At 44.0% G+C, this 17,972-nt stretch overlaps 8 protein-coding genes across 8 annotated transcripts; 2 read left to right on the top strand and 6 right to left on the bottom strand.

Annotated features, from left to right (window-relative positions):
• Positions 1–235: 235 nt before the first annotated feature.
• On the bottom strand, positions 236–1,936 carry AOL_s00080g333 (uncharacterized protein; the record flags this gene model as incomplete). Its single annotated transcript, XM_011124708.1, has 3 exons — positions 236–447; positions 514–1,636; positions 1,712–1,936. The coding sequence occupies 3 exons, from the start codon at positions 1,934–1,936 to the stop codon at positions 236–238; spliced, it is 1,560 nt and encodes a 519-aa protein (XP_011123010.1).
• Positions 1,937–3,135: 1,199 nt separating this feature from the next.
• AOL_s00080g332 (uncharacterized protein) lies at positions 3,136–4,212 on the bottom strand (the record flags this gene model as incomplete). Its single annotated transcript, XM_011124707.1, has 1 exon — positions 3,136–4,212. The coding sequence occupies one exon, from the start codon at positions 4,210–4,212 to the stop codon at positions 3,136–3,138; it is 1,077 nt and encodes a 358-aa protein (XP_011123009.1).
• Positions 4,213–4,724: 512 nt separating this feature from the next.
• AOL_s00080g331 (uncharacterized protein) lies at positions 4,725–5,728 on the bottom strand (the record flags this gene model as incomplete). Its single annotated transcript, XM_011124706.1, has 2 exons — positions 4,725–4,794; positions 4,869–5,728. The coding sequence occupies 2 exons, from the start codon at positions 5,726–5,728 to the stop codon at positions 4,725–4,727; spliced, it is 930 nt and encodes a 309-aa protein (XP_011123008.1).
• Positions 5,729–6,429: 701 nt separating this feature from the next.
• On the top strand, positions 6,430–10,168 carry AOL_s00080g330 (uncharacterized protein; the record flags this gene model as incomplete). Its single annotated transcript, XM_011124705.1, has 3 exons — positions 6,430–7,374; positions 7,529–7,901; positions 7,974–10,168. 3 exons carry the CDS (start codon positions 6,430–6,432, stop codon positions 10,166–10,168), a joined length of 3,513 nt encoding a protein of 1,170 aa, XP_011123007.1.
• A 508-nt stretch (positions 10,169–10,676) lies between these two features.
• On the top strand, positions 10,677–11,869 carry AOL_s00080g329 (uncharacterized protein; the record flags this gene model as incomplete). Its single annotated transcript, XM_011124704.1, has 3 exons — positions 10,677–11,262; positions 11,441–11,691; positions 11,783–11,869. 3 exons carry the CDS (start codon positions 10,677–10,679, stop codon positions 11,867–11,869), a joined length of 924 nt encoding a protein of 307 aa, XP_011123006.1.
• Positions 11,870–12,365: 496 nt separating this feature from the next.
• AOL_s00080g328 (uncharacterized protein) lies at positions 12,366–12,978 on the bottom strand (the record flags this gene model as incomplete). The annotated part of the gene is made up of 3 exons (XM_011124703.1): positions 12,366–12,389; positions 12,508–12,755; positions 12,846–12,978. The coding sequence occupies 3 exons, from the start codon at positions 12,976–12,978 to the stop codon at positions 12,366–12,368; spliced, it is 405 nt and encodes a 134-aa protein (XP_011123005.1).
• Positions 12,979–14,517: 1,539 nt separating this feature from the next.
• Positions 14,518–14,976, bottom strand: AOL_s00080g327 (uncharacterized protein; the record flags this gene model as incomplete). Its single annotated transcript, XM_011124702.1, has 1 exon — positions 14,518–14,976. One exon carries the CDS (start codon positions 14,974–14,976, stop codon positions 14,518–14,520), a length of 459 nt encoding a protein of 152 aa, XP_011123004.1.
• A 492-nt stretch (positions 14,977–15,468) lies between these two features.
• Positions 15,469–16,614, bottom strand: AOL_s00080g326 (uncharacterized protein; the record flags this gene model as incomplete). Its single annotated transcript, XM_011124701.1, has 1 exon — positions 15,469–16,614. The coding sequence occupies one exon, from the start codon at positions 16,612–16,614 to the stop codon at positions 15,469–15,471; it is 1,146 nt and encodes a 381-aa protein (XP_011123003.1).
• Between the last annotated feature and the right edge of the window lie 1,358 nt (positions 16,615–17,972).

Below are 17,972 nucleotides of genomic sequence, written 5' to 3'. Positions count from 1 at the left end.
CTCGTCGTGTATGCATATCCGATTAAAAAACGTTCTGAGCCCGGTGGAATCATATTTGACAATTGAAAAACAACAAAGGTACATATATTGGCTAATTAACTAAAACTGTGAATAACTATTACGATAAAAATACAATCATGAGAATAAATAAAAGTCCCCCAAAAATGTCATCCAAAGCGTTCGAACCCTTTTTTTAAAAATACAACGCTGGTTTAAATCCATTCTTTGATCCTTTCTAAATCGCCGGCTGTTCAACCTGGGTGACAGCGGACGTAATTCTAGTAACTACTGGCACGATGAAAAAGATCTTGGAATCCTTATCAGCGATGACAGGTACCTCCTTTCCATCGGGTCCCAACTTAGTGGTAACAATTTGGATTGCATCGGCGCCGTCGACTTTGGGGACGGATTCGATACTTCCCGTAGCATTGGTCAATGTTTCGGCATCTAGAGAAATATAGTTAGATCTGGAATATCAGGGTAAAGCTAAAGAGTTTGAAGAGAATTACGTACCAGCGATCTTGGGATCCTTTACGACTTTAGACAAGACGCCGGTATTTGGGTCGGTTGTAAGGATGTCAGTTGCAACTTCTTTGCCATCCTTGAATTGGGTGACCTTGACGATAGTACCGGTAGCTGGAATGCACTTTGAAGGATCCTGCGCTTTTAGAACTTCGTCGATATTCTCGCAAGCCATGCCCATGAGAACGCCCTTGGGGAATTGTTTTCCGTCTTCTTGTTTGAGAGTGAGGTCTTGGCCCAAAGCTTGTTTGACGACCTCGAGGTTGTGGGCGGGCTCCTCCTTGATTTCTGGGGTTTCTGGGGCGATTTTGTCGGCACCTGGGGTGACTTCGTTGAGATCTGGGGTGGCTGCCTTGATTTCTGAGACGGTTTCCTTAACTTCTGGGGTAACTTCATCGGCGTTTGGGACGGCTTTATCGGCGGTTGGGTTAAATTCATCGAGGTCTGGGATAACATCACCCAAACCCGGGATAATTCCTTTGATAGGGTCTAGAACGCCCCTCTTAGTATTTGGGATAGCGCCTGTGTCAACCTTGGGGGTATCGATAGCTGCTGTATCGAGTTTTGGGACTGTGGGCGTATCAAGTTCTGGGGTGGGTGTGTCGAGTTTTGGGATTGTGGGTGTATCTAGCTTTGGGACTGTGGGCGTATCTAGTTTTGGGACAGTAGTATCGAGCTCCGGAACTGGTGTATCCAGTTTTGGGACTGTAGGCGTATCCAGTTTTGGAGCTGGTGTATCTAGTTTTGGAACAGTTCCAACATTTGGAAGTTCCTCAGCAGTAACTGGAAGGGTATCACCAGTCTTTGGGGCGGTTTCCTCGAGAGTTGAGACGGTGCCCTTCAGCTCTTTGACAGGTTCATCGATGCTTGGGGTAGCTCCATCGGCATTTGGAACCTTAGCCTGAGCATCTGTAACAGCCCCCTCGAGGCCTGGGGTAATTTCCTTAACACCTGGAACTGTGACGGCTCCCTTGATGTTTTGAGTCGTCTTCTCTACATCCAATGGGATAGAGGAGTCGCCAGAAGGCGCAGTCTCTGTGCCCAACTTCAGGTTCTTTAGGGCATCCTGGATAACGTCTCTCTTCGAGGCAGCGTTTCCATTGTTGGTCAAAGCCTATATATAATTGATTTTATTAGTATTCTGAGAAAGTTTAGGTAGGCGAATCTATATGTATAAAGAAGTTCTTACGACATTGATATCTTCCACCTCAACTGTAGCTAAAGGCCCGGCTTCAGGTGTATCGAGGTCCTCAAAAGGGTTAAATCCCGAGAGGTCCTCGAGGCCACCTTCAAGATCTGGAACTTTATGGCCAGCAAGATCTTGCGTTACATCGCTGCCGGGTTTAATTATGGGTGCAGCTGAAACGGCGAGAGCCCAGACTACCCAGGCGGTATAGAGAACTGATGGACGCATTTTGCTTTTATATTATGAAGATAGATATTCTAGAATGATTATATTATAGAAAGCTTAGAAAGCGAGCGACTGAGCAAAAAAGAGCAAAACTTAAAAGAGCGTGTGATTAAAGAGTGACTGTTATTGTGCTGCTGATTGATGTGCAGGAGAGTAGTGAGCAGGTGGTAGTATCATGAAGCTCAGGAGGAATACCCATTTATTTATACACCTTCTAGCTTCTCAATAGACAAAAAAAAATTAAATTACGTATACACAGTAAACCTCAGCTCGAAGCAATATAGCTGCAAAGATTATTAGTCTTGGAAGATCACAATTGAGAGTCTATGACCTCGAGGAGTAGTTCTAAGGAATGATATTCAGGGAGACACGCTAGGCATCCTTACTTCATCGGGATCGTGAGTGGTTAGCCTGAAGCTTTGTGTTGTGAAACAATCTCTCATGTTCCAATCGAGCGGTTTGCCGCAGGGTTTAACCGCTCCTGCATGGAAATTAAACAGAAAATCGGTCTGGATTGAGGGCGTGGGAAGTTCCGTGAACTTCAAATTGGTGGATTAGAGGGATCTTCTCAGGCACGATGTAATTCCACTGTGCATATGATCAGGATTCTAATATTTGGTCATATGATTATTGCATTTGTACCTGCGTTTGCACCTGCATTCAGGGTTTTAATACATCTGGATTTGAAGCTTAAAGGAGGACTGTTGCAGTTTGTGTGTTGTTACAGCATCTTTGTGGACTAGACCCGATACCTATACCTAGCCTGTATACTGGCTATACAATGTGCTTGGGGGCTCGAGTTATAAACACTCAGGGGCTTGAGGCAATGCTAACAGAAAAATAACTAGTTTATTAAATTATAGGAACACAAGTACAACCTATCGGTATAAAGAATGGACTATATCATATCAAACGAGGCTTTCCGGGAACCAGGAGCGAAGAAAATCGCTTATGCGTGTTTATGTATCCATGGAATGCTTTCACAAATATGTCAAACTTTGCAATTCTCGAATGGCTTGAATTCAAGGTGGGCAAGAGCTAAGAAACGTCAGTGAGAGCTTAAAATCCGACGATAGGCATGGATTTACGGATAACCACGTGGGTCGAAAGCCTTCTAACTGATGGGTTATCGAATCCCCCAAGCTATTATTTTATCGCCATTCCTAAGTTGCTCGTAGTCAAGCTAGTACTAGTACTAGTGATCAGTGTTGGGGGACCGGGAGATCATCATCTTCCTCCGTCTCAGTTTCCCGTACGTTACGGGGGAAATCTCGAAACTGTGAAAGAGGATTTGGTGATTGCGGAACAGCCCAAACCCGGCTACATTCATTGCAACCATCGTCATAATTCCTCTTACCCTTTCGCACTCCCCTCAACACTAATACCATATCTTCAGCCCACCCGTATGTTAGCTCCACCGATGCATATTTAATGTTTGGGAAGCGAGAAATTTCTATATCTTTTTGGCTGTCTTTGCTATCCAAATCGACGTCCACGATCTGGGTTAGCATATATATTTTGGTCTCTTCCCATATGCTCCGAAGGAACTCGCGAAGAGTCATGTGGAGATATCTCTTGCATCTCAAGCCGAAATGAAGCTTGAGATTGCAGCCACAGTGGTTCGGTCTCTGTAGATTGTAGCCACTGTAAGGGTTATCCAACATCTCGATACAAAATCGATTTTTTGCTGCTGAGATGACGCCCTTGGTCTGTTTGGAGATAAAACTAGCATTGAATCTGCTGTAATCTCTTAGGGCTGCTTTACTATAGGCAAGCCGGGGGAAGCCCTCCGGAATTTCGTATTCCTCTTCACTTTGTTCCATTGCGACAATTGTGTCATTGCTGAACAGTGGCTCGTCGAGGATCGAATGGTCCGTTATGTTTATGGTTTTGCGTTTCCATCCGTGAAGGTTATTCTTCCAAATCTGCACCATATACTGATCAATCTCGAAATTTTTGATTGTGAAACTCAGAGTTGTTTGGGCTTTATCAGACCCTCGAGTGAAGAGGATGTAATCAATTGCATCGTCGGTTGCTGGGTCTTCGTGATCTACAAACCAACTTTCATTCAGGGCAAGTAATCGATGGATTCGCTGTGGGACCGCGCCATGTGAGGAATAGAAACGCTTATAGCGTTTACTTGGGACTTTGATGCGGTTGTTGAAAATGGCTTCCCATAGGAGACAAACTTGGCTAGCTGTGATTTGATGAGGAAGCTTTAGATGGTCGAAAACCATATCTAGCAACTCCAATGGGAGTTGGTTAATATTGAGCGCCATATCCTGCTAAATGAAGTTTTGGGAAAGACGAATGATGATTAGGATACACGGAGGATTCAATCAGGGTATAGTTTAGAACGTTATTAGCCGGTGAAGATCGATGTGCTATGGTTGCGTTTGTTAGATAGATACTTCGGCTATCTAAGGAACTTTGGAATAGGATGTTTCTCGGAGTAGAGTTGATTAAGGAGAAAAGAGTAAGCAAATATCTTTAGAGAAAAAGAGAAAAGAATTGCTTTTAACTGAGGTAAATCGCAAACTTAGAGTTAGCTCCAGGATAGTTTCAACGTCGGAATTTCGTGGCAGCAAATTGTCTCGCAAACAAGAAACTTCTGCACTAAATTTCTGTGAACATACTTGGTTAGTTCAAACCAAATAATTAGGATCTAGTTAATTCAAGTTAGAGTTAATAATACCATATTCATTGACCGCTCTCGGGCATAGTCGGTTAATAGTGAAGGATATTTGCTGGACAATGTTAATATCACGCTAGAATTAAGCTGTTGGAATAATTAGAGTGGGATTGTTTTGTAGAGCTTTAAGACGTATTCGGTGCCCTGAAGATAGACTATGAGATCAGGGCTAATTAAAAAATTAGTAAGAGGATCAGAACAAGAGAAAATCGGAAAGGTGAGAGGTGTGCAGGTGATACATACGATGATAGGTTGTCAAAAGCTGGTCTACCTCGCCAACAGAGAAACCAACAGTCGAAAATACCTTCATCCTCTTCAAACTCTCGGAGTGCAATAGTGACAGCGGACGTTTGCTGAGAGGGGAAAGTTGCCTGGTGGTTGATCCAAACCAATGACTTGACATCGTCCCAAGCATCTTCGATGAATTCTCTGACGGTCATGGCTGAATACTTCGGATGCTTAAGGTCGAAGTTTGCGATGATAAATGCAGTGTCAAATAGTGGATCGCCTGTGGGATTCTGGACAGTAGTGTAAGACACGAGACGCTCTGATCCATGAGTCAAGCTCATGTGGTATGACTGCATCCAGTCGAAGAAAATGTTTTCTTCCTCGGTTCTCTCAATACGAAGAGCGTCACCAGATTCTACCCGTTTGTGATAGAGCAGTGGTTCGTCGAGGAGTGGGGAGTCAGTGATAACGACTGGTTCTGACAAGTTCATCTTATACTGAGAGGGGGTTTCATCACTCATCTTCTTTTGACAATGGGTACAGCCTAACCCAATTTCTACCGTACACTTGGGCTCAGCACTTAGAGCGTAAACATGAAAGTTGGGAAGGAGTCGGCCCTTTGCGAAAGCTACGAGCTGGTAGGCCGTGTCAAATTCATCGCCTGGACCAGAATACAGCTTGAGCAAGCGATGGATTCCATCTGCCGTTATTGTTGAATAATCGTAAACGCCGTCGTAGTGCCATTTTCTCTTGTTGGAGAAAAACAGGTCTTCCCAATGTTGGCAAACATTCTGGCACCTGAGGAGATCGAAGAAGGGAAGATTGGACTGGATCATATCCAGAATCTCGAAAGGAACATCATCAATATTTGCCATGATAATTGATGATGATCTAAGAATTAGAAAATCTTTGAGTCGGTTTGATTGAAATAGAATATTTGAGGCGATTTTTGAATAGTTTGAATTGAATGCAATGATGATTCATTAATAATGATTCAATATTATGATTCAATTGGGAGAATGATTCAGTAAATTAATTCCAGATTCAAAAGCGTCTTCGACCAGTAATTTCTAATATCGAGGGAAAGAGGGTTTCCAATATTGGGTTCTGCGTGCATCTGGTGAGCACTCTCGTGTCGGTCGAGACTAGGGTATCAACTGATATCAGTGTTAGCTAGTGTCGATGTGTCTACCGGTGCCGGGTAGTTTGAGGGAGGTCACGCTCAGACGTGGCTCAGACAGCTGTGTTGTTCCTCGTCACACAAGCTAAGCTGTTGGATTTTGTGCGTTGTCAATAAACCCCTGTTGCCCCTGAAACGGTTAGTTTGTTGACAAACAGCCAAGGCTTTGATTCAATGGAAGAAAGCTAAGCTAAGCTGCTCGACGACTTTGCTTTCTTATCTTCAAAGCAACCCATCGCGACATCCTCAATATACTTAGGGAATTAGTTACCTTTTATCAACAGACCTATTACATCCGGAATCTCCTATATCTTTTGAACTCCGTTAAGGCGATACCTATTATCGATCAGATATTACCAGCATCATAATCCCAACCCCGCCAACCCCACCTTCACTATGGCGGACCCTGTCCAGCTCTCCGTGATCGAGGCTCAAAAGGAAAATATTATTGCCCTTCCCGGCGGCCGTTCAGCACGTGCTCTCGCCCAGTCTATTCTCGCTGCTGAAGACACGGAAACTCAGAATCTTGAACATGCAGCTGCACGTGAAGCCTTCGAAAACGAGCTAAAAACCGCGGACGAACTCGATGACCCTCTGGATCCTTTCTTACGATACGTGAGGTGGATACAAGAAACCTACACCGCTGGCGGTGGAAGGCTTCTAGAAAAGACCTTGTACCGTGCTACACATAAATTCGAGGACTCTGCAGAGTTTAAGAACGATGCCAGATACCTGAAGCTCTGGATGACATGGATCCAGCAGTTTTCTGATGCCCCAAGGGAATCATTTGCTTTTTTGGCTAGGAAGGGAATCGGTGCTGGGCTAGCTTTATACTACGAGGAGTTTGCAGGCTTCTTAGAGTCACAAAACCGTAGGGCACAGGCAGAAGAGATCTACGAGATGGGAATCCAGAGAAATGCACGACCAGTTGAAAGGCTACGAAGGAAATACGACGAGTTCGCAGTCAGACTAGCCGCCAACCCACCAGACGTCAACGAACCAAGTTCACCGGCTGTTCCTATTGTTCGTGCTGCGCTTGGTGAGAGGAGAAGCGAGACAGAAGCGAGAGATCCACAAGCTCCCGCCCAAGGGTTTGGAGCGGAAGGACAAGCCCCACAAAAGAAGAAAAACAAAATGATGATCTTCTCAGATGCCCCGGGTACTGCTGCACCAGCACTTCCAGAACAATCAGAAAGAGACGGCGGGTGGGATAGCATTGCCACTCTAGCAGAAAGAAGGAAAGAAAACGTGGAAGCCCCAAGACCGTGGGCGGGTGAAATCCTAAAGCAGGAAGGGGCACCAGCACCCAAGAAAGGGAAGCTCCAGATTTTCCGTGATCCAGTGAGTTAAATGCTGTTGTTTTCTTTACGTTATATTGTCGCCTTTCTTTAGCGGCTGCATTGCGCTCTGCGCCGGATTTCCTTGAACGAGACCACGATTATGTACCTAGAAGAAATTTATTTCTAAATATCTGCTCTTTCCGCGAACCTTTTAGGCAGCTTTCCAGTCACAGTCGCATTCCCAAGAGCCATCTTTATCACAATCCGGCAAACCGAGACGCCGGGAATCTGTGTTTGCGGCACTCGAACTTGTTTATATGCATGGAGAAGGACGTGATGAGTGTGATTTTGACGAACTACGGGCACGGTCCCGTGGTTTGCTTGATATCGATTGGGTTGAGATGCGCAGAGAAGATGAGAGAAGAAATCAGCGCCAGAAACAGCTCGACCGTGACCGGGCAAAGGCACAGCAGGAAGATGATATGATGATGGATATGTTGGGTAGCCGACACGCGGTTGTAGAGAAGGAGCCCCAGGAGGTACCTGATGAAAACGCGAAATTCGTCACCAAGAGTACTACCGTTACCCGTATGTACCAATTCTGGCCAGTGATCAATGTTTTAAGCGTCTACGTGCCACTAACACTAAAATATCGAATAGTCGCATTGTCGTCTTCGCCCAAGGGTAAGCCGAAAAAGAAAAGGCGGTCTATGGCTATGCAGTTATCTACAGAACCGACTATGACTATGCACACACGAGCTGCGAATGATGAAATATACAGCATCTTTAACCAGCCTTTCGTCGCACAAGATGACTTCTCATCACAAGGAAAGAAGCAGGGGTCTTCTGATGAGGACGAAGAGGAGGAGGACGGCGAGCAGAATGATACCATGTACAGCCAAGGCGGCCAGGACCCCAACGACGAACGTACAGATATGCTTAGAGGAGCCTTTGGGGAGAACGAGGACACAGGTTTTACCGCAATCGATGTCGATACGTTACGTCAGAGAGCTCAGGAAGAAGGTGTTCCAATTGAACAGTTGGACCAGATGCACCTGGATAACGAAGGTGGCGCACACGAAGAACTAATGGATGAAGAGCCGCATACAATATACAATCACCGAGGATCACGCCAGTTACCTTTTATGACTCCAATTGTCGAGCAAACGGAGTCTCTACCACCATCTACGGTTCGAGCAGGCCGAGGGAGGAGGAAGTCTACTACCACGCCCTGTAAGCCAGGACGAATGGGAAGAGACGACGCCCCTCTTGATCTCTCGAGCCCGTTCCAAGATGAAAATGACAACGCTCTCCCAAGAAATAATGGTAAAATAGCTGTTTTACCTGACAAAGAAAATATACCAGAGATTCTGTCGGAGAAGCACCAACGTTCAAAGCCTACGGAAACGTCATTGATCTCCTTTGAAGACCTAGAGCCGAGAGAAAATGCGAAGGAGGTTAAGAAGTCGGTCACATCCAATGCGTTACAGCCGAAGAAACAAGTCGCTCCGGGTCCTTCATCCAAGAGTAGCTCCGGATCTACCATTGATGATGCGCAATGCAACCCGATGGATCCGGCTCTTCGGGACATCATCATTTCAAAACTGTCGGAGCCTCTCGCATCTTTCAAGGGATTTTATGACAACTCGACCCAACCAAGCAAACGTTCGGATGGAATCAGGAAATACATCAGAGCCATAACTGCGACCGGAAAGGATGCACCCAAAGTGATACCCTCACAGCCGGTCATCGGTCTCGAAAATGGTGAAATTTCATATACCATTCGGAAAGAGATCGGGAAGGGAGCATTTGCTCCAGTTTATCTCGCCGAGAATAACATGGCAGGGATGTACGATGATGAAGACGGAGAAGAGGAAACTGCAGGCGAAACCGCAACAGTCGGAATCAGCAAACGATGTGAACTTGAAGCTATCAAAATGGAAACGCCAATCTCGACCTGGGAGTTTTATGTTACGCGGCTAGCTCATCAACGCTTAGGGAATCACAGGGCTACACAGTCACTCGTCAATGCGCACGAGTTCCATTTATTCAAAGATGAAGCTTTCTTGGTTATAGATTACTTCGCCCAGGGAACCTTGCTGGACTTTGTCAACGCCACAGCATCCCCAAACACCTCGTTCCACACACAGAGCGGCACCATGGAGGAGATCTTAGTTATGTTCTTCGCTGTCGAGCTTCTCAGAACCGTCGAGGCGCTACACTCACGTGGTCTGCTTCACGGAGATTTAAAAGCAGATAATTGTCTGCTCAGATTACAGCCTGTCGGTGCAAATGGCAATAACCCCAATGAGAAGGACTCGGAATGGAGTTCATTATATGACCCAGAAGGAGAAAATGGGTGGGATAAGAAGGGACTTGTCTTAATTGATTTCGGCAGAGGGATTGATATGCATAACTTTAGGAAAGATGTTGGATTCCTCGCAGATTGGAAGACAGACAAGCAAGATTGCCCGGAGATGAGAGAGATGCGACCTTGGACCTATCAAATCGATTACTATGGCGTTGCTGCGGTCGTCCACAGTATGCTTTTTGGGAAATATATTGAAACTACTACGGTTAGCGGGGATAACGCCCCAGGAAGGCCGAAGAGGTATAAGATTGTGAGCGGGATGAAGAGGTACTGGCAAGGGGAGATTTGGCTTGAGATGTTTGATTTGTTGTTGAATCCAGGGATGTTTGTGGAGGGAGAGGAAGGAGGAGTTATGCCTGTTACAAAGGGAGTGAGGGCTGTGAGACACAAGATGGAAGAGTGGATTGTGGCGAATTGCGAGAGAGGCTTAGGTTTGAAGGGATGGTTGAGGAAAGTGGAGGATGGCGTGAAAAGGAGGAGATAGGACTTTCTCAGCTAATTCACCTTTGTTTTCCATTTATAATTGTGGCATTTGGAGGAGTTCTTTACATGGTTCGGTTTTGTCATCGTTTCTAATATATGTTCCTTCTGGCTTTGGGTATGCTTATAGCTAGAATTGCATGCTTCATCCGACGAAGTAGTTGGACTTTTACCAGTAGTTTGAAGCATCTTACTATAAATTTACGGCTGGTCCGCTTAATGTTGTTATCTGACGAGGCTTATAGCCGATATATTAATTGATTGGGAAGACTTGTATATTAATATATTTAAAATCAGAGCTTGGTGATGAATATCCCCTAGAGGATATATGCATATCGACGTTGTCTATATCGACGGCTGATATTAGGATTTTAAGCGTACGCGAAAGCACTCGGCGCAGCCTTTTCTCCGGCTGACACCATGATACACAGGCTACCAGTTGCTATACGATCACAACAAACGTTTAAACCCAACAACCATGTTGATCAAACTAGACCAGCCCAGCCTCACCAATGGCCAGTATTTTAAAGCGTCTGAAATCACCACTGCAGAAGGAGGATGACGGAGGTATTCAAATCAGTTTTATATGGCTCGGGAAGCGCCTCGAGCCCGTGAATCTCGACCGGGACTCCCGATGTCAGTTCTACGAATGCACCTGGCAGCTAGGTCGCTACGAGCACGAAATCTACGAAGGTGAAATTTCAGATTCACCGCCGATGGAATTCGATCTCGACATTAATAACGAGCGCTGGGAAGCCGATAGCTACCGCGTCGACATCGGATATGTGAACGGCCATAACCATGACTTGAAGAACATCGGGTCTGTGTGCCAATGGTTTGCCTGGAAAAGTATCACAAAGTCAACGCATACGGTGGATGTGGATGCGCCTTGGCATATTCGGGCGAGGGTTAATGCTCCAACTGATATATTTTTACCGCCGAAACAAAATAATCCTGAAGGCAAGATTACAGTGGTAATGAACTTGTTTAGGGATGGGAAGGTGAGAGGAAATTGGAAGCCTGCCGAAAAACTTGCTTGGGCGTTCGACGATATACATAAACCAATATCTCAATTCATTTTTAAAATGAGCTTCTATGGTAAGTTGAACTCGGGCTACTCTTGTTTCGCATTGGGTTTGAGCGTACAATATTTGGTGGCTATTTTATCTCTACTATCGATATTTAGTAGATATCGATCGCTTTATTTATTATTGGCAGGTCAAGTGTTTGTTTGTATTGCAAACTAGCTGAAGGCTAATAAGATCGCACTATATAGAAATTAAAGAAGCAGTACCAAAAATCATTAGTGCTCCACCCTTAAAAGAACTTCTCGCGGACGCCCCTGGTCCAGTTGTGTCGAATATTCCAAAACAGATACCAGGTCAACCGAAAATCTATCAAGAAGATAAATTACGACGCAATCCAGAAATGGGCACAACAGGACAGCCTCCGGCTCCAATTCATATTGACGAAGATATCGAAAAAATGACATCGCAAGAAAAGGATATAGAAATAATGCGCTTAAGGGTAAGCAATCACGGAATACTCTCCTTAGTTTTCCCTCTCAATTAAAATACATTATTGCGTTTGTTACGGGCTAACTTTTCTAATATAACAGAAAATTGTCGCGGACATGCGAGATGAAAAGGATATTCGTGCCAAAAGATCAAACTTTTCTCGAGACATGTCTTTAGTGGTGTTGTAATTGTATATCAACCCAGACCGACCCCAAAATATATGGTCATGAGATCAGTAGGTCCGAGGACTTCACATCTTCACCTATGTCTTGCTCAATTATTTGACGGTTACACTGGTCTGACCAATTAGCAAAGAGCTGTGTAACTTATGATTAAATGAGATCTTAAATTTCCTTTATATACATTATTCCTGTATATTCTTCTTTCCTATTGCGGCTCTACTGCAGCCTGGGGAGACCATGTTAAGATAATCCTGGTTCAACCGATTCGCCTGATCAGCGATGAGGCTGAATTGATTGACAGCTGGAACTAAGGGGGCGCTACAGCTGCATAACTGTACATACATATGGATCGACATGTTTTATGCAGGGTGAACGTAGCATGCATCTTATGCAAGGTTAAAAAAAATAGCTAGCAATTAATTGACCAGTGGCTCAAAATCGAATGATATCGGGTCAGCATGTCGCATAAAGGCCTAAACCCTAGTATATTCATTACTATAGATCACGTTCTCCTCTCACCGAAAATCTGTTAGGTTATTTTGTATTTGTCATAATCTGACTTCATTAAGTTCGTGTAGACATGCGTATAACGGATTTACCGAAATAATCCACATGTGCAAACCAATATACCAATGCTAACATACATGATACACTTTCAAGCTATCAAAGCTTAACATGATTCCGACTATAACTATCAAAGCTTCCCCTCTTCTCCCTTCAGGGGTAATCGTCCAAGACTCCGGCCAGAGTGCTTCCAAACTAGCAAGGGCAGTTATAAACTGGCGGGCAGGCGCAAGTATTGGCCATGGATGCGAAAATACAGTTGTATCCGGGGCCGGCGCAGCAGGCTGGGTATTGGTATTGGCCTGAGCAAGCAACTTGGCTAGATCCGCTAACACCTATTGAAGAAGTTAGATTTTTATTTGTTCCCTTTTCGTAGAGAGAAAACAAAAAACTTGAGAAGAAGGTTTTAATAACATACAGTTGGTAAGAGGACCGGAGCTTCCGCAACAGTAGTGCTCAGTGTATTGTGTAGCTGGGCACTTGTAGACGGCAGCGCTGACGAGAGGGCTCAAGACAACAGCAACAACGGCGAAGACACTTGTGAGTTGCATTTTGAAGGATTTTCGGTATCGTAGGACTTTGAGAAAAGTTCGAAGAGGATTTAAATATGAATAGTTATCAAAAGACTGGTATTTTATTGTTGAGAGAGAAAATGCTGATATTGATAAGAGAAACTGGATACTATAAGGCGGCATACATTGGCTCTTTATATAAATTTCCAAGCTGGTCATGAAGTTATATCTTGTAACCATAGGACTGATACTCAATTGAAGTTACACTGCCCCGCATTATCGTGAAGTCATCTAACAAAATCCAAATCGCCCCTTCGGACCGTATAACCGTCTACAGTCTCCACGACCGTAACATCCGCAACTGCGACTTCGGATCCAGCCTATGCAGCTTTCATGCATTCATTCATTAATACCGTAATACTATCATACCTATCGAAGCGAAATGTCAATCAACTCGCCACAAATAAGCTTTCCCATGGTTATACTCTTCTCCAGATGTTACTGGATAAAAGTCAAATCGGCGACACAGCCTGTCAAAAGAACCCTAGTCGATTTTCCCATGTTTCCATGTTTTGACCCCAGGTTATTTAGCTCCTTTTTTCCCTTCCTCCCTGTACTACCTCTTTCTATTTCGTAAGCTGGTTCCCTTGCATACGAATGCTTGAGGATTTTTGCTGCAAGCTGTTGCATTTTTCCTTCATTCAGCGCCGCTTGTTCGCTGACCCCGGTAAATAGATACGGCTAAAGCCGAATCATTGACATGGTTAGGCGAACGGCCTTCGTGATCCGACAGGCCTCGTGGTAGAGCGATACGCACAAGACCTTGATAGCCAGATCTCGCACGTCGGTTCTTAGTTTAGGCCGAGGAAGTGGCTGCATGCATTATACTATTTTTCTGCCCCAGGATCGCTGTTAGTTTTGTAAGGCTTTTTTTATCGCTTAAAGAGCCTCGAAGAGGCTTAATTCCATGAATTCATGAAACCTGGGAGTAACTTTTATTGCATATGTTATAATTAACCCAGCAGGGCAGCACTGATTTTCGTACGAATGAGTGGTTTGATTCCTTTGAATTCATGAAGCGAGTAGACTCACATCAAAGACGATGAAGTCAAGGGTAATGACTAAGAGCTCCTATTTATTTTCTTAGTCTGGTTATCCTCCAGTATAATAAAGTTTCATCTGGCTAAATCGAGATCCAGAACTTTTCCAAGCGCCTGGGATTGGTTGTCGATATGTATCATACGAGAAGTTATATGCAACGTCCTGATATAAGAATCCCCCACTGAGAACGACAAGCCGATCTTTCTTTAGAATAGAGGATAAATTAAGTTTAGGTTATATTAAGGCACATTTTTAGAATATTATCTAGCTTTTGTTTGGTAGATAGTATAGTTGCCCAAACTCCTACCAATCTACCAGAGATTAAGAGAACTCCCACCCCCAAAGCTGTAGCCCAAATGATAACCCATAATAAGATACTTGGAAAATTGAAAAACCCTTGATTTGAAAAGCACCGTTAGCATTGACTAATAACTTTGACTTGTCTCGAGTCCGCAAATTGAAAATATATATAGCTGGCTAATTACCTTTACGTATTCTTATTTGATACCCCGCAGGTCTCTCCCCTTGTTCCTGAAAACCATACCTGGCACTCGAACCAAATAGATCAAAGTCCTTGTCCCTAGTTCCAGCAGCTTTATCTTCCTTCGCCTCCATATGTTTAAGCAGCTCTCTATACTTCCACTTATACCTGGATCGATATTTCGTCTTATATTTTTCTTTATAGAATCCAATAACTTCGTTTATTCTTTTCTCGTCATCTTCTCTAAGATTACTTGAATCACGGACGAGAATTTCACGCCTTTGATTGTCTATACCAATATCGTCGAGTGAATGTGGAAGTAGATAATCATCTTTGAGGTTTAAAGAGAGCACGGCTTCTCGGTCTTCAAGTGAAGGCCCATCTGAGGATCCGTCGTATGAGCCGTATGATAGTCTGCGTAGTGGAGAGTTAGAAAGAGGAGGAGGAGAGGTCATTATTGGCTTATTGGAGGAAAAATCGGCTATACGGCGCTATATAATTACGGTAGTCTAGTTGTAACTATGGTTGAGTTATGAAGTAGATTTGAATTTTAATAAGCTGTTGCACTATCGAATCCACCAGCTTAGAGATATCGATATGTGCGTTGATTTTGAGTTTTCATGCAGTCAATATGCAGCCGCTTGCGAATTGGTCATAGTAACTAGTCGAAAGTTAAAATTTATGATACAAAATTAATATTTAAGATATATAAGACCGACATCTAACCTTAGGAGGCCGAGAAGGTTCTAGAGTATACCCATATCGTCAAGATTACACCCAATTCAGAACATGGTCAACCAAAGTAAACAATGTTTTCAGTTATATAGAAAACCCTCCAATTAATAACAGGCTATTCTGGGAGACAAAAATCAGAAAAAACAGTCCATAAAAAACAATCCAGTGCAGGAGGACATGAAAAAATATTCAACGCCCAAGCCAGCGTCTTTCTAATTTCGATTAGTTCGCGCTCTAGATGTATAGTCTACCTTGTGCTTGTTTTGTTTCTCGCCGTTCCTAAGAATGGTCGTAGGAACCCATATATTCCTTCTGGGATCCCGATGTGAAAGACTACCGGCACCTGATTGCTGATCATAAGAATAGAGGTATCTATGCTCGGTATCGAAGATACACCAGCAAGCCAAAGTGGAACTCTCATCCACAAAGAGATCCCTTGCCAAAAACTTCCGTATAGTTTCGAGGAAGTCTCTGATACTGTCGCCATTAGACCCAGAATAGTGTAAGGGCTCTGTCCCGATTTCATAAGTTTCTTCGAAATCATTGACGGTCCAGCGTCTATGCTCCGACGATGGTGAACTCTTTGATTCACCGGGATTGTTCACATAACGAGGTTGTATCCCCGGTTTGAGTTGATGAACACGTGCCGGACCTCTGAAGATAACAACCGGTGGGTCTTTTGGAAGCTTCTTCGAGATAGCTGGTCGGGCTGCATCAGATCCTTCGCCGGATGACCCTCCATCTTTTCCATTCTTTTCGGATATGTGGGAGTCATTAGGAGCAGGACTAGCAAAACCAACTTGTTTTACAAATCCCTTCTTTCCCCCATCCTCATGACCCTCGGGGTTCGGAATCTTCGTCGTTGGTTCTCCCCAAAAGAATATTTTATCATGATCCAGCAAAGGAGACTCCGTAATATCATAAAGACTTCGTCGCCCGTATCTTTTCTCATGGAATTGCTTCAACAGTCCCAACCCCCTCGGTTCAGTCAAATACCCAACCGCGTCAGCCGTAACCAGTAATCTGGCCTTAACCTCTCCTTTCTCCCTGCTCAGGAACATAATCAACGTGTCGGACCACAAAAGTCCGTGTAAACTCAACTCTCCACCACTTCGGGATCGCCACGGGGGTCCTTCATCCTGGGGGAGGTACCTCTGAAATCCCCAATTGGTCGGGAATCCCGGAAGAGGTACATTTGGTTGGATTTTGTCGTAAACATAGCGCTTCCGTCGGAATTTCTCGCTGGTGAAGATTGAAGCCCATTTCTGGCAGACTTGTGATGCGATAAAGTGTTCGTGCCATGCAAGGTTGAAGAGAATCTCCTGTTGGAGTTCTACGGGAAGCTGGAGGATGTGCATTGTGAGATATATATCGATATGCCGGCACAGTAGTCCTCCCACCCCGTATAGAGCGACTTTAAACCTTTATAGACTGTGAAATCGATACCAAGACCCAGGAATCAGACACAGTTGCAATTCGGTGCCTTTGAAGACGTGATAACGTTATCAATTAGCTTCGTGATTCATTGAGCCTCGGTGAAGGATTGTGGTAATTGTACGCAGAGCTGTGTTGCATCAGCCCAAATTACTGTATACAAGCTTGGACTAATACAAGCTTAGCAATATGCTGCGACTAAAAACAAGGCTGACATAATTTAACGCCTAGGCTACCGCATACAAGCACGTACGAACGGATTACGGTTCGAGCGCCCTAGAGTTAGCTAGGCGTATGGTGGTTTGTTCTTGATAGACTGCGTATAGGTACCAAATGGGCAACATCTAAGCCTCACAAGACTAACTAAAATTGAATTCAGGACGAGTGATGTGGTGTCTGCCTAAACTAACGGCCACAGTAAATCAGTACCGTTTACTAAAATTCGAAAGAAAAATATGCACAAAGAAAAGGTATACACATAATTAATATATGAGGAAAGCCCTTCTAGATCAAATATTTGTACATACATCCATTGCTGCATCGTCCGATGTCTTGAGCCAAAGCATTCAGTTCTTAATATTTCAGTTTTATTGATCGGACCTCTAGCTTTCTATTTAATTGACTTCTGAGATTGTAGAGAATATTAATATTTAATCTATACACGGACCCATACGGCTTTACAAGATAAGCTCCATCGAACCGGATGACGGACCAGACGACGGAAGAGCCAGCATAGTAAGGTGAGACTCTCGTAAATGAATCAACTATCCGATATTTTTTGCAAAAGAAAACATCAAATTCAATCTTAATATCCTTGCAAATCCCACGACCCTTCTGATACGGGACCTGAATCTCTGGTGTAGGGCCATCGCTTAGCAAATCTTTCTTCTCTTCTATGTTCGCCGATGTACATGTGGAGAAGCAGCTTCCAATAGTGCAATCGAAAATAGTAACATTGATAGGCCAGCCGTGGTGGGAAATAATTGATGGCGAGATGATGAAGATAGAGGAGGGGCTGAAGCTGTGGGGGACTGAGGCGTGGTAACAACTTCATTATTTTGCATTAATAGGTATTGAATTGGACTTTCGATTGATGAGGACGCCTGAATAGAATATTGTGTAAATAAGTATCCATCGATGTTTTTAAAATTACCACATTCACATATGGAGAACGGGCTTCCTACCTTGCTTATACTCTAGCTTCAGATGCGAAGTGAGTAAAATGTTCGGCTCATGTAATTGAATGTATCGATGTCCAATATTTTAATAGACAAGCTAAGAA

Source organism: Orbilia oligospora, assembly GCF_000225545.1.
Source record: "Orbilia oligospora ATCC 24927 unplaced genomic scaffold scaffold00080, whole genome shotgun sequence".
Taxonomy (NCBI): domain Eukaryota; kingdom Fungi; phylum Ascomycota; class Orbiliomycetes; order Orbiliales; family Orbiliaceae; genus Orbilia; species Orbilia oligospora.
The sequence above is the reverse complement of the archived record's forward strand: the minus strand, read 5'-3'. Positions and strand labels throughout refer to the sequence as shown.